Genomic DNA, 14,648 nt, shown 5'->3' on the forward strand with positions numbered 1-14,648 from the left:
CCTGGTAGAAGACCTGGATACGATCTCTACCCAGGAAGGCAGATGATGGAATGTGGGCAACCGTACCACCTGAACGCTTAAGTTTTACCATAAACGTCCAGGCCCCTGCCCAGATACCATACTCATCATGGTTTTTCTTTGGCATCTCCACCACTTCTCCATATCTGCCACTGTCATCTGTCACTGTGTACATACATTACTGATCCTGTACTGATCCTGAGTTACATCCTGTATTATACCCCAGAGCTGCACTCACTATTCTGCTGGTGCGGTCACTGTGTACATTACATTACTGATCCTGAATTACATGTTGTAGAATACCTCAGAGCTGCACTCACTATTCTGCTGGTTTTCTCTGAAAACAGTCAGCAAGCTTGACGCACCCCATATACACTGGGGTGGGGGAGGGGCAGTTAGGTTAGTTCTCTGTGGAACTATTGTAGTAATACTTTGTGGTAAAGGATGCTACTTGCTATGTGGAGTATCCTGATAATAGCTGACTATATTATGTATTGGACGTTGGAGACGTCTGTGAAGATCTGTAATATTATCTGCATTTTTCCTGCTTTAGTGAGGAATATAAAGTCCATTACTGATTGTTTTCACTGTCTTTTTACCTCTGCATTATGATTACATAGACAAAGTGCTGTATTTACAGGAGCGACAGGAAACGCAGCCATTAATTCATTCTCTGCTATTTGCATCTGTTTCCCGACCCAGTAAATCATTATTTCATGGCTAATTCTTACAGGATTGGAAACATAAACTGCCATATAGTTTCTGGATGTGAGCAGTTAGTGTTTCCAGGGACATTAAATGTAATTTACTTATATGTATGAGTAACAATACTCCTTTCGTGAAAAGAGCCTTGGGTAGCGCGAGAAATGGGCTGTAGTGCACCATCTAATGCTGTGACCACATTTACATGGGAATATGACCATGTGGTGGAAGCTGATGCATTTTATACCCTAGTGGATGGCGCAAGAAGATAAGGATCTGTGGCACCCCTGAGACTCGGTCGCCACAGAGGTACTGCACCTCCTCCTGAGGTGTGGTGCCCCACCATCCAGGTAAGTTGGAGGCTCCTGACCACACTCCAACACTCGCACCCCACACAACACAGTAGTTCAGCAAAGCCACATTGCGGCTCCCTGCTTGGAGTGTAGCAGAGCACCTTTGGTGGCTCCCTGCTTGGAACACGAAACGTGCTGGGAGGCGGGTGGAGTTAGAATACATAAAAGAGCGGGAAGGTTTAGGATTTGAAATCAGTCAGTCAGTGAGTGAGAGGAAGTCACTCAGAGAGGAGTGAGGGAAGAAGATCCTTGAGAGAGGGATGGAGGAAGGAGGTGCTGCAGCAGACCTCAGTGACCTGGGTCTGCTGGCACGGGAAAGGAAAGTAGGAGAAAGACATTGAACTGAAACCTACTCTTCCAAAAGAAGGAGAGATTAGTACGGAACGAAGGAGTAAAAGGGAACAGAGGACATGGGTTAGGAGAGAACCCTGCCTAGAAGTTCTAAGCGCAAGGCCGGGGCCCGGTCCCCGAGGTTGTATGGACACTAATAGTTCTGCAGCTGACATCGGTGGAGTAGTGGGCTGTAAATGCACTACTCCCATCTAAGACTTGGGGGCACCACAGCAACTTTGATAGTAAGCCGGGATTCAGGATTAAGGAGTCCCCGAAGCAGGCTACAGCTGTCTGCCGTACAAGTAGAGTTCTTGGGAACATCTGTCAGGAGGAACTCCAGTGTATCTCAGTACTAGGAGATCTTCACACTTAAAGGCGCTATAAGAGGAGACGTTCAGAAAGGTACATGTTGGCGGAGCATTGGAAGGGAGCATTCCATCTGGCCTGGAGGTTGATTGAGTCTCTGACCCGGAGGACACAGCACGGAGGCGGGCACCTGTGTGTACTACAAACTGTGAGTAAAGCTTTGGAACTACAAGGCCTGGTGTCCTCCATTGATTTTTGCGCCTACACACCCAGCACTGCTACATCCGAGTACCAGTTACTACACTACCTGCGCCCCTCAGCTACCCCCCACATCTACACTGCCCTGGGACTACAGCTCCACCTGTGGGGAGCTTCATCATCTTGGCTGCAACACACCACCAGTCCCAGAGGATCTGCATGCAGTGTCGGCTTCACATCTCCCTTGCCGAACACCACAGGTGGCGTCACGAACTATTTCATTGTTCTTTCACCCCTTTTTGCAATGGAGCCCCAGGGCCACGGACCGGGTCACAGCTCCCGTGACAACTCCCATTGAGATCAACGGGCCCGGTGCCGAGTACCCCACAGCCCTGGCCGGAGCGCTCCAGATCCCCGACATTGATTGATTCACAGCTCATTCATACCATAGAAGCAGCTCTAGAAGCTTCTTTGTGACCCTATCAGAGTCTGTATCTCTGAACAGAGGAAGGGTTAAATTGCCCAAGGGCCATTGTGTTAATATGATTGCATTAGCAAGGAAGCCTGCCATAATACTGGGGGAGATGAGCAGACCGATACCATTTTTGTGAAAAAATTTCATTACAACTCCAAATATTATCTACTATATAATTGTCTAATTCTGTCTGTCTGTAACGGAAATCCCGCGTCGCTGATTGGTCGCCCCTGGCCGGTCATCTCCTGCCGCACGGAGGTCAGCGACGACGCAATCGGGAGATGAACGACGCAGCGCTCAATGTGCGGATGGTACCCAGGGTCCAGAGGAGAGGAGACTCTCCTCCAGGCCCTGGGTACCATAAACCTGTAAAAAATAGAATTAAAATAAAAATAGTGATATACTCACCTTCCGACGGCCCCCGGACTCTGTCCCTCCTCTCACCACGCGCCCGGCATCTTCCGGTCTCAGTAATGCTTTGTGCGAAAGGCCGCTGATGACGTCGCGCTCTCACGAGAGTGATGTCATCTCCGGTCCTTCGCGCTAAGCATTACTGAGACCAGAAGATGCTGGGAGCGTGGAGAGGAGATCGGGGGCCGTCGGAAGGTGAGAAAAAAATTTTTTTGAATTATTTTTTACATTCTATCTTTTACTATTGATGCCGCATAGGCAGCCTTAATAGTAAATAGTTGGTCACTCTTGTCAAACACTATGCTTGACAAGTGTGACCAACCTGTCAATCACATTCCAAGCGATGCTTCAAATCACTTGGAATGTGTTTGAATTCCGCATGCGAAAATCGCGTGAAAAACGCATGCTTTCCGTGGGAAAACGCATGCGAATTCGCATGCGTTTTTCCCACGGCAGGAGTTGTGGAAATGCTGCAGAAATTTCCGCAGCATTTCTGCAACATGGGTACTTAGTCTCAGTGTGACACGCAGCAACGATCAGGCCCCCGCTGTTAGATCGCCGATCGTGGGGGGTTGTCCTGGACCACCTTTTGAATGTCGGTCTCCCGCTGGCCATATTCTAGAATACTCTATACATTAGAATCGGGCCACCATCAAGTTGTTTTATATTCCTGGTCACCTTTCTATGCTTAGGAGTCCAGTGGGCAGTACTTTTCAAATACTTCTATACATAAGCATACCAGAAAGTGAAATATCTCCCACTGGGCTCCTAAGCATAGAAAGAGCAGGGATTTCAATTACTAAAATGTGCTTCATACATTAATTAAAGGGAACCAGTCACTCGTCTAAAGTAGGAGCAGCTGAACTGATTGCTATGTATTTGTGAGGAAAAAAACCCAATTTATATCTCTGGACTTTCTATGCTTGGGAATCCAGTGAGTGGTCCTATTTATGGATTTACATGCTTCCTTGTATGACTATACATAGAGCTATTTGTCCGTCACCACGTAGATTCTGCTCACTATACGCCTAAGCATAGAATAGTCTGGCACATGTCATAAAGAAGGCGCTCAGAGGATTTTATTGTATTTCTAGGATAAGAGTCAGTATAACTCATTTGCAGCCCTACTCTTCCTATAAGTAGGAGTCCAGTAGGAGGTGCAATTTAGTAATTTACATCTTTCATGTGTGACTGTGAACAGAAACATCTGTCCGTCACTAAATAGGACCACCTCCTAGTCTCCTATGTATACAAAGGGCAGGGATGTACATGGATAAAATCTAAACCTTTCCCAGAATGTGTTCATCTTCTCTTGCTTGATATCATGGTGCCTACAGACAGCTCTGATGGACAATATGACTGGTCCCCGTGAAATCACATCTGAATAAATGGTTTCTATGAATAAAACATAATTCACACATGAAATGCAAAACAGAACTCTAGTTTAACTAACACGGACAACTGTACCCCATTTCCTAGTATTTCAAGTACTGGTCAAATTAGATTGCAAGCTCCAGGGGACAAGGCGTGATCCACCATAAGTGGAGACCAGATTGAGGTTCTTTATGATGAGCGAGCACTTAGCTAGCAAATATGTTCGCAGTGCCAGAAAGCTACTTATGAGGGGATCTGAGTAAGTGACATCTCACAGGGGCATCTAACAGTAGGCTGTAGCAGTGGGCGGCAGCTACAAGGATTATTTTTATAGATGTGGCGTGGGCTGTAAACAGGATGATTACGGGTGTTAAGGAAAAGAGAAGACATGGTGGAGACAAGCCAAGGAGCTAATTTGTGAGCCTACCAGCAGAACGGAGATTGGACTTATTCACTAAACAGTGTATTTGGCTGAAGTTTGCCGCCTGAGCAATCAGCGTCCATCGTCTCCATTATAATCTTCATTAAAACAATCGGCCTCCTGCAGCTCTCAATGTGCTCGTCTCATTACCAGCTTAAGGACCCTGGAAGGAGAAGCAGAGATATGGTCACTGCTTGTGAAGCGATACAAGACGGCTTGCTTCTGAGATGCCAGCTCTTCCTAACAGGCCATGGTGTGTCCTCGCTACAATGGTGAACACTACAGGAAGGATCATGTGCAGAGATTTTGCAGTATTTAAAGATGCCCTCCTCCCATCAAAATTTGTATCCGCTTACTATATTGCATTCATCATATTATATGGCACTATGTACTTACAATTGCTTATTTTGCCTTTCTACCCAGATAATTCTCTTTTCGATTACATCTATGACATCGTATGATTAAAGACTGACTGGCTGAGTCCTTCTAAGCTCTGTGTAGAAACAGGAGGTCAGTTTTCCCTGTATGAGTCAGAAATCATTGCAACAGTCCCTGGCAGGGGGATAAATAGAACATACGGGTCAGGAAGTTGAAGAGTGGGATGATAAATGCAGGGACAAGAGACTTCCTGTTTCTGCATAGAGCAGAGAAAAGAGTAGAATTAGCTGGGTAGAAAGGCAAAATGAGCAATTGTAAGTACACAGTGCCATATAATATGATGATTGCAATATATTAAGAGTTAAGAGGATAAAAGCTTTGTTGAGTAGTAGTTCTTTAAGGAAGTTACTTGTTCTGACATACAGTTGATGCCTACCTACCATATTGTCACCAGTGAAGAGGACTGGTATGACCTTGCTTTAGTTTTTGGAGTCTGTCTTTGGATGCTAAACAGTGAAAACTAGTTGCATTGTCAATGATTCTTCCTAGTCTTTTCTATAACACATCACTTTGTGGCTCAATGAGTTTTTATTGAATATAAAATTTAAACATACAATTTCCAACTTAATGTTTCAAATTGTTCATAGAATCATAGAATCATAGAATCATAGAATCGTAGAGTTGGAAGGGACCTCCTGGGCCATCTGGTCCAACCCCCTGCTCAAAGCAGGATTCGCTAAATCATCCCAGTCAGATGTCTGTCCAGCCTCTGTTTGAAGACTTCCATTGAAGGAGAAAGTGACATGCAATATAAGTATATTGGATGTCATATATCTAACAAGTAAAACATGTCATTCCATAACAATATGTTATGCATTATAAAGTATATCATAAATCACAAACCACAACAGGACTTAGGCTGTGTGCACACAATGCGGATTCTGCTGCGGATTTGGCCTCTGCAGATCCGCAGCAGATCTGCAGACAGTGTACGGTACCATGTAAGTCTATGTGATTTACAATCCGCTGTGCACATGCCTCGGTTTTTCAACTGTGGAAAAGCTGCGGTTTTGAATCCACAGAAAGAATTGACATGTCACTTCTTTCTGCGGATTCCGCTGCGGTTTGCCACCTATTCCATTATCCAGGTGTCAAACCGCAGGCCAATCCGCAGGTAAAACCACAGGTCATTTTACCTGCGGTTTTACCTGCGGATCCGGTATACATTTTTTTGCAAAAAAACGTATCGACTAAATACCCTGTATTTGTTGCCATCTTTTTACCAGCACTTGCTGATTACTGTCATATTTGTTACTGCAGGGTATTTCTGCACATTTGTCATTCTGTGTTTTCTTTTTGTGATTCAGTCAGTGGGTGGTGTTAACACTGTCCGACCGACTTGTTTACATTTGTGCATGTTTTGTGTTTTTAATCCCCTTTTTTTTCTTGCTTATGCATGGTTTGAGAGACACCTCCCCTCTCTTGTGTGACATGCACATAAAGAGCTGTCTTACACCACGTGCCCATACAAGGAAGCGCCTGTCTGAATCCTATCCATTTAGACACTGTTCATATGTTCAGGTTTTAAATACATTAGAGGCTGAGTTCACACGTGGCTTTTTTTTGCGTTTCCGCGGCGGTTTTAACCGCGCGATTTTGCCGCGAAAACGCGAAAAATAAGCATCCCATGCATTCCTATGGGATTCTGCAATGCTGTGCTAATGCTGCGGTTTTTACCGCGGCGGAATCGCTTCGCAGTAAAAACCGCAGCATGCTCATTAATTTGCGGAATCGCGGCGATCCCGCACCCATAGGAATGCATTGTTCCGCTTACATCCCGCATGTGGCTGTGCACACCATGTGGAAAGTAAGCAGAACAATTGCGGATGGTACCCACGGTCCGGAGGAGAGGAGACTGTCCTCCGGGCTGTGGGTACCATATCCCTGTAAAAAATAGAATTTAAAATAAAAAATATTGTTATTCTTACCTTCTGACGTCCCACGCAGCCTTCCCGCCTCTCTCCACACTCCCGGTCCCAGTAACCCTCTGCGAAAATGCCCGCGATGGCGTCCGTTCTCGCGGGATCGCGAAGTCTCGCGGTCATCGCGAATTACCGCGGGACATCGCGATCCCGCGAGAACGGACGTCATTGCGGGCATTTTCGCAAAGGATTACTGGGAACGCCTGCGCGGGACGCCAGAAGGTGAGAATAACACCATTTTTTATTTTTTTTGTTACATTTTATCTTTTACTACGGATGCTGCATAGGCGGCCTCAGTAGTAAAAAGTTGGTCACACTTGTCAAACACTATGTTTGACGAGTGTGACCAACCTGTCAATCAGTTCTCCAAGCGATGCTACAGATCGCTTGGAGAACGCTAGCATTTTGCAAGCTAATTACGCTTGCAAAATGCTAGTTTTTCCGCGGGAAAATCGCGGGAATTTAAAATGCGATTTTCCCGCGGAATGGAATTCCGGAATTCTCGCGGTAATTTCCGCAAGAGTTCCGGTACGTGTGCACTTAGCCAGATAGGGACTGCTCCATTAAGGGTTACCTTGACGAGGTGGAGTAGCTTGGTATACATTTTTTTGCAAAAAAAACGAATCGACTAAATACCCTGTATTTGTTGCCATCTTTTTACCAGCACTTGCAGATTACTGTCATATTTGTTACTGCAGGGTATTTCTGCACATTTGTCATTCTGTGTTTTCTTTTTGTGTTTCAGTCAGTGGGTGGTGTGAACACTGTCCGACCAACTTGTTCACATTTGTGCATGTCACATGTGTTTTTAATCCCTTTTTTTCCTTGCTTATGCATGGTTTGAGAGACCCCACCCCTCTCTTGTGTGACATGCACATAAAGAGCTGTCTTACACCACGTGCCCATACTAGGAAGCACCTGTCTGAATCCTGTTCATTTAGACACTGTTCATATGTTCAGGTTTTAAATACATTAGATAGGGACTGCTCTATTAAGGGTTACCTTGATGAGGTGGAGTAGCTTGGTATACATTTTTTTGCAAAAAATCGTATCGACTAAATACCCTGTATTTGTTGCCATCTTTTTACCAGCACTTGCTGATTACTGTCATATTTGTTACTGCAGGGTATTTCTGCACATTTGTCATTCTTTGTTTTCTTTTTTTGTTTCACCATAAACCTGGCAAACTCAGACATGTCCGATCCTTCACTCCTTGTTACCGTGCTAGCTTGTGTTGCCCCTCTGGCGTATAAGCTGTGTGGCGTGGAAGGGTGAATTGTTCCCGGGTAGAATGATGTTGCTGCAGGGTTGAGCTGTGGTTTAACCTCTGGAGATTTCGATGACTGCGGCTTGAACTGTGGAGATGGACTGGAATGCGTCTTGTGGTCGTCTTGTGATGATTGCTGCTCCTTAGGGGTCACATATCGTTGGTCTTGGGTCTCTGCAGATGCTGTGGGTAACACTGGCACCGTAAGTTGGGCTGACTTGGACGTTTCCACATTGTTGGGTTGAACATCGCTGGAGAAGGTGTGTGCTGCAGATATCTGTTTTTGCACGTAATAACTGGTACGGACGGCTGGGTCCTCTTCTTCCAGTGGTGGTAGGCAAATCGGGTCGAGGGTTTGATTCAGTGCTTGCTCAAGTATTTTTACTTCAGCTAATGCGATTTTTTCCTCCATTTCTGTTTGAAGAATCTTTGTCCCAGCCTCTGCTTCTGTTTGAAGGATCTTTGCTTGGGCCTCTACCTTTGCTTTCTTGGCTTTTGCCTCTGCCTCTGCTTTCTTGCTTTCTGCCTCGGCTTCTGCTTTCTTGGCTTCTGCCTCTGCTTTCTTTCTTTCTGCCTCTGCTTCTGCTTTCGCTTTCTTGGCTTCTGCCTCTGCTTTCTGCCTCTGCTTCCTCTTTCTTGGCTGTGTAGGAGCGTCTTAGTTTGGATCGCCCTGTGTTTAAACGGGCCTCTAGGATTCTGTTGCTGAGGGCTGAAGTTCTTGAGCAGGATGATTTGTATGACCGAGCAGAGTGTCTGGATGAGCCTGACCTGTGAGATCCAGCTTCTTGCAGATAAGCGATACGGAGCTCCGCTTTATCTTTGGCGTCTTGCACAGCGGCGTCCCTTTCTCTTTATGTGGAATCCACTTTGCTTAGTTCTGATGAGGCTTCATCAATATTAGAGTCTTTTAGGAAGGCAACGTACCTTGCGGACAGTCTCTTGTATCTTCCGTCGGCCGTGTCTAGCCCTTTTATAGTGTCCTGTAGACTCGCTGCATCATTTTTTGGCATTGGATACTTGACGTGAGGGAGGTGACTCGTTCCCATAGGTCATCTAGGTTGTCACAGTACATCCTTTGTACTGTGATAGTTTTCGATGACCTTTATGGTTGGTTTGACAGAGCGTCTTGGCCTGTTTCTGAAGCTGACTGTTTCCCCCTCTTCATAATTGACAGTATCGGGTAGTATTTGCTCTGTTTCAGCAGTGGGAGACTGTGCAGGGTTTTTTTCGGCCATTTTGATTTAAGGTGCACTGTCTCTTTAAGAAACTGAACTTTTGAATTGGGGGCTGGAAATCGCAGTGCAGCTTAGTTAAGACGTCCTGACGAGATCCCCAATGTGTTTTTAGAGAATTGTGGGGTTTTGCAGTCTAACAATCTGCAGCAATGTTGTATAATATGCAGACAGTCTCTATGCACAATGCGGTCTGGGGTGACGCTGCAGAGTTTCTTAGCAGGGCAGGGCTGCATTATGTGAGCGGGCAGGCGGGTTAGGATCTAAGGGTGATTTTTGCCGGGCTTCAAGGCAGTTTTTTGACTGTTCTGTCCCCACATGAGGGGAATGGAGGTGTAGTTGAGTGGGGCTGGGAGAGATTCCTACCTTCCGTTTCCTTGATGCAGAGCAGACAGGACCATTGTTGCTGTTTTGCTGTTCATGCGTCCGGAGAGATGATACACACCAGATATTGTGAAGTCCAGACTTGTTTATTGGAAATCTGGACATACAGCGTGTGATTGGTAATGCAGTACTTCTCCAGAAATGCAGGTGTAGCAACCCAGGTGGTACAGCAAGATGTGTGCAGCAAGATGATTCAGCAAATTGTGTGTGTGTGGTCAAAAAACTGATGCCTTCCACAGCCTGGTAAGCGTGTCTCTCCCGGGAGAAAAAGAAACTAGTAATGGCCACCGGCCGGAAGAGAAGGAGTCACTGACCTGGAAGTGGGAGGCATGTACTAGAATTAATTAGCTGCCATCTGCTATACCGAAAAGGACAGCAGGTGACAGCAGACCAAATGCAAAACTGAATACAAAGAAAGGTAACATAACACAATTATATAAGCATACAATCATAACCTTAGATGGAACAGCACAATCTAATCTGGAACGAGGAATAGGGGACCTCCAATGTCAACAAATGATTTGTCACGTTGCTACTAAAATATTCTAAATAAACCTTTGCTGATGAATGAAATGGAATTTGGAAGTATCGACAGTAATGCTGCTTCAGATGTGTTATGGAGAGTTGTAACAAATAATTTATTAAAGAGGTAAAAATTACAAAACCACCACAAATGAGTATACAATGTCACTTTAATAAAGCTGTCAATTTTCAGGATACTTGATCTTGCATACTGCACAGTCTAACCCAACTAATGATGTAGATTGTGCTGTACAGTGATCTAAATCAGGTGCGGTGGCTCTTTAAAGTCTGTTCACAGCCACTACGGAAATGAAAGACCCCAATCTTCTGGAAGAAAAGGAAATACTTCTCAGTATCCTTTTTAAATAGACAGCTCAGATGAATTGTAACAATATTACTGAGAGGACAAAATGTATTATCCTTCAGCACTGTAACTGTTATTATACTGCCCCTATGTACAAGAATATAACTACTATAATACTGCCCCCTATGTACAAGAATATAACTACTATAATACTGCTCCCCTTGTATAAGAATATAACTATTATAATACTGCCCCTATGTATAAGAATATATCTACTGTAAGTCTGCCCCATGTACAAGAATGTAACTATTATAATACTGCCCCCTATGTTCAAGAATATAACCACTATAATACTGCCTCCTATGTACAAGAATATAACTACTATAATACTGCTCCTATGTACAAGAATATAGCTACTATAATAGTGCTCCTATGTACAAGAATATAACTACTATAATACTGCTCCTATGTACAAGAATATAACTACTATAATACTGTCCCTATGTACAAGAATATAACTACTATAATACTGTCCCTATGTACAAGAATATAACTACTATAATACTGTCCCTATGTACAAGAATATAACTACTATAATACTGCTCCTATGTACAAGAATATAACTACTATAATCCTGCCCCCTATGTACAAGAATATACCTACTATAATACTGCCCCTATGTACAATATAACTACTATAATACTGCCCCTATGTACAATATAACTACTATAATACTGTCCCTGTGTACGAGAATATAACTACTATATACTGCCTCCTATGTACAAGAATATAACTACTATAATACTGCTCCTATGTACAAGAATATAACTACTATAATCCTGCCCCCTATGTACAAGAATATAGCTACTATAATACTGCTCCTATGTACAAGAATATATCTACTATAATACTGCACCCTATATACAAGAATATAACTACTATAATATTGCCCCTATATTCAAGAATATAACTACTATAATACTGCCTCCTATATACAAGAATATAACTACTATAATACTGCCTCCTATATACAAGAATATAACTACTATAATACTGCTCCCTATATACAAGGATATAACTACTATAATACTGCCCCTATGTACAAGAATATAACTACTATAATACTGCCCCTATGTACAAGAATATAGCTGCTATAATACTGCTCCTATGTACAAGAATATAGTTACTATAATACTGCCCCCTATGTACAAGAATATAACTACTATAATACTGCCCCTATGTACAAGAATATAACTACTATAATACTGCCCCCCTATGTACAAGAATATAACTACTATAATACTGCCCCCCTATGTACAAGAATATAACTACTATAATACTGCCCCTATGTACAAGAATATAACTACTATAATACTGGCCCTATGTACAAGAATATAACTACTATAATACTGCCCCTGTATATGAGAATATGACTACTATAATACTGCCCCTATGTACAAGAATATAACTACTATAATACTGCCCCTATGTACAAGAATACAACTACTATAATACTGCCCCCTATGTACAAGCATATAACTACTATAATGCTGCTCCTATGTACAAGCATATAACTACTATAATACTGCCCCTGTATATGAGAATATGACTACTATAATACTGCCACCTATGTACAAGAATATAACTACTATAATACTGCCCCTATGTACAAGAATATAACTACTATAATGCTGCTCCTATGTACAAGCATATAACTACTATAATACTGCCCCTGTATATGAGAATATGACTACTATAATACTGCCACCTATGTACAAGAATATAACTACTATAATACTGCCCCTATGTACAAGAATATAACTACTATAATACTGCCCCTATGTACAAGAATACAACTACTATAATGCTGCTCCTATGTACAAGCATATAACTACTATAATACTGCCCCTGTATATGAGAATATGACTACTATAATACGCTTTCCTTTTAACTATAGGCAAAAACAAAAATAGATTGCAGCATAGAGAAGTGTTGCGCTTGCTGAAACCTGTAGTTCTGACACAGCAAAGAACTTTTAGGGTGTGTGCACACGTTGCGGATTTGGCCCTGCGGATCCGCAGCAGTTTTCCAAGGGATGTACAGTACCATGCTATCCTATGGAAAACAAAATCTGCTTTGCACATGCTGCGGAAATATCTGCGTGGAAACGCAGCTGTTTATTTTCCGCAGCATGTCCATTCTTTGTGCGGATTCCGCAGCGTTTTTACACCTGCTCCATTCTAGGAATCCGCAGGTGTAAAAACGCAGACTAAATCCGCTAGAAATCCATAGGTAAAACGCAGGCATTTTGACCTGCAGATTCTGCGCAGAAAAATCCGCACACAAATCCACAACGTCTGCACATACCCTTAGAAATGAATAAACGCAGTAATAATAGATTAGATATTGTCATGTTGCATTATTCATAAATTCATGGTGAGGCATTAGAAATTCCAGGTAATTACAATTTTTTTCCTGCTGTTTTTTTTTACTATTTAATTATTTAGTCACAAAGGTAAAATTTTCATAAGCAAAAACTTACACATAGACATCTACATACACACATATGCACCCTGTATATACCGTGTGTAGATCAGTAAATATTTTTAATTAAGACCTTATAATTAACGAGCTGTTATTTCGTAGGTTTTCTCCAAACATTTCTGGACCTAAGAATCAGTTCCATATACCTGAATGGAGATGTTTTGGGATCAAGCACATTAATTGTACAACTTTTTTCCTGGCGCCACGTCCAGTATTGCATCTAATGCCCATTCACTTGAATGGATAAAAAGAGAACTGTCTCTTCTTCTGGGGCTTGAATAAATCTTTTTTTAAATAACAAATTTTGTGCTTATGTTCTAAGTATCACTAAGGTCATAGTGTTAAAATATACTGGGATAGATATTGATATATCATTTCTCTCTTTTTAAGAGCAGCGAGGGCCTTTGGAGAATACTTGTCACAGAGTCATCCGGAAGCTCAGAACGGCTCAGGTAAGACCAAACTCCATATGGGGCAGTGTTATAGTATTCATAGTCTTGTATATAGGAGCAGTATTATAGTAGTTATATTCTTGTATATAGGGGCAGTATTATAGTAGTTATATTCTTGTACATAGGGGGCAGTATTATAGTAGTTATATTCTTGTACATAGGGGGCAGTATTATAGTAGTTATATTCTTGTACATAGGACGCAGTATTATAGTAGTTATATTCTTGTATATAGGGGCAGTATTATAGTAGTTATATCCTTGTACATAGGGAGCAGTATTATAGTAGTTATATCCTTGTACATAGGGGCAGTATTATAGTAGTTATATTCTTGTATATAGGGTGCAGTATTACAGTAGTTATATTCTTGTACATAGGAGCAATGTTATAGTAGGTATATTCTTATACATAGGGGCAGTATTATAGTAGTTATATTCTTGTACATAGGAGCAGTATTATAGTAGTTTAATACTGCCCCCTATGTACAAGAATATAACTACTATAATACTGCTCCTATGTACAAGAATATAACTACTATAATACTGCCCCTATGTATAAGAATATACCTACTATAACATTGCTCCTATGTACAAGAATATAACTACTGTAATACTGCACCCTATATACAAGAATATAACTACTATAATACTGCCCCTATGTACAAGGATATAACTACTATAATACTGCTCCCTATGTACAAGGATATAACTACCATAATACTGCCCCTATGTACAAGGATATAACTACTACAGTATACTATTGCTCCTATGTACAGTGTACAAGAATATAACTACTATAATACTGCCCCCTATGTACAAGAATATTAGTAGTTATATTCTTGTACATAGGGGGCAGTATTATAGAAGTTATAATCTTGCACATAGGAGCAATAGTATACTGTAGTAGTTATATCCTTGTACATAGGGGCAGTATTATAGTAGTTATATTCTTGTACATGGGGCAGTATTATAGTAGTGGTATTCTTGTACAAAGG

At 42.2% G+C, this 14,648-nt stretch overlaps 1 protein-coding gene across 4 annotated transcripts in view; it reads left to right on the forward strand.

Annotated features, from left to right (window-relative positions):
* Nucleotides 1-14,648, forward strand: part of NSMF (NMDA receptor synaptonuclear signaling and neuronal migration factor) — a 134,755-nt gene that overhangs the window by 67,469 nt on the left and 52,638 nt on the right. For 3 of the 4 annotated variants that reach the window (XM_073558331.1, XM_073558333.1, XM_073558330.1), the window contains exon 2: nucleotides 13,595-13,656. Coding sequence is in view for 2 of the 4 variants with exons in the window: in XM_073558333.1 (XP_073414434.1) it covers nucleotides 13,595-13,656 (62 nt within the window). In the remaining 2 variants the exon portion in view is untranslated. The remainder of the gene's footprint in view (nucleotides 1-13,594; nucleotides 13,657-14,648) is intronic. The other variant, XM_073558332.1, reaches the window with a different exon arrangement.

Source organism: Dendrobates tinctorius, unplaced genomic scaffold (genome assembly GCF_039654945.1).
Source record: "Dendrobates tinctorius isolate UK_male_01 unplaced genomic scaffold, ASM3965494v1 ptg000013l, whole genome shotgun sequence".
Classification (NCBI taxonomy): domain Eukaryota; kingdom Metazoa; phylum Chordata; class Amphibia; order Anura; family Dendrobatidae; genus Dendrobates; species Dendrobates tinctorius.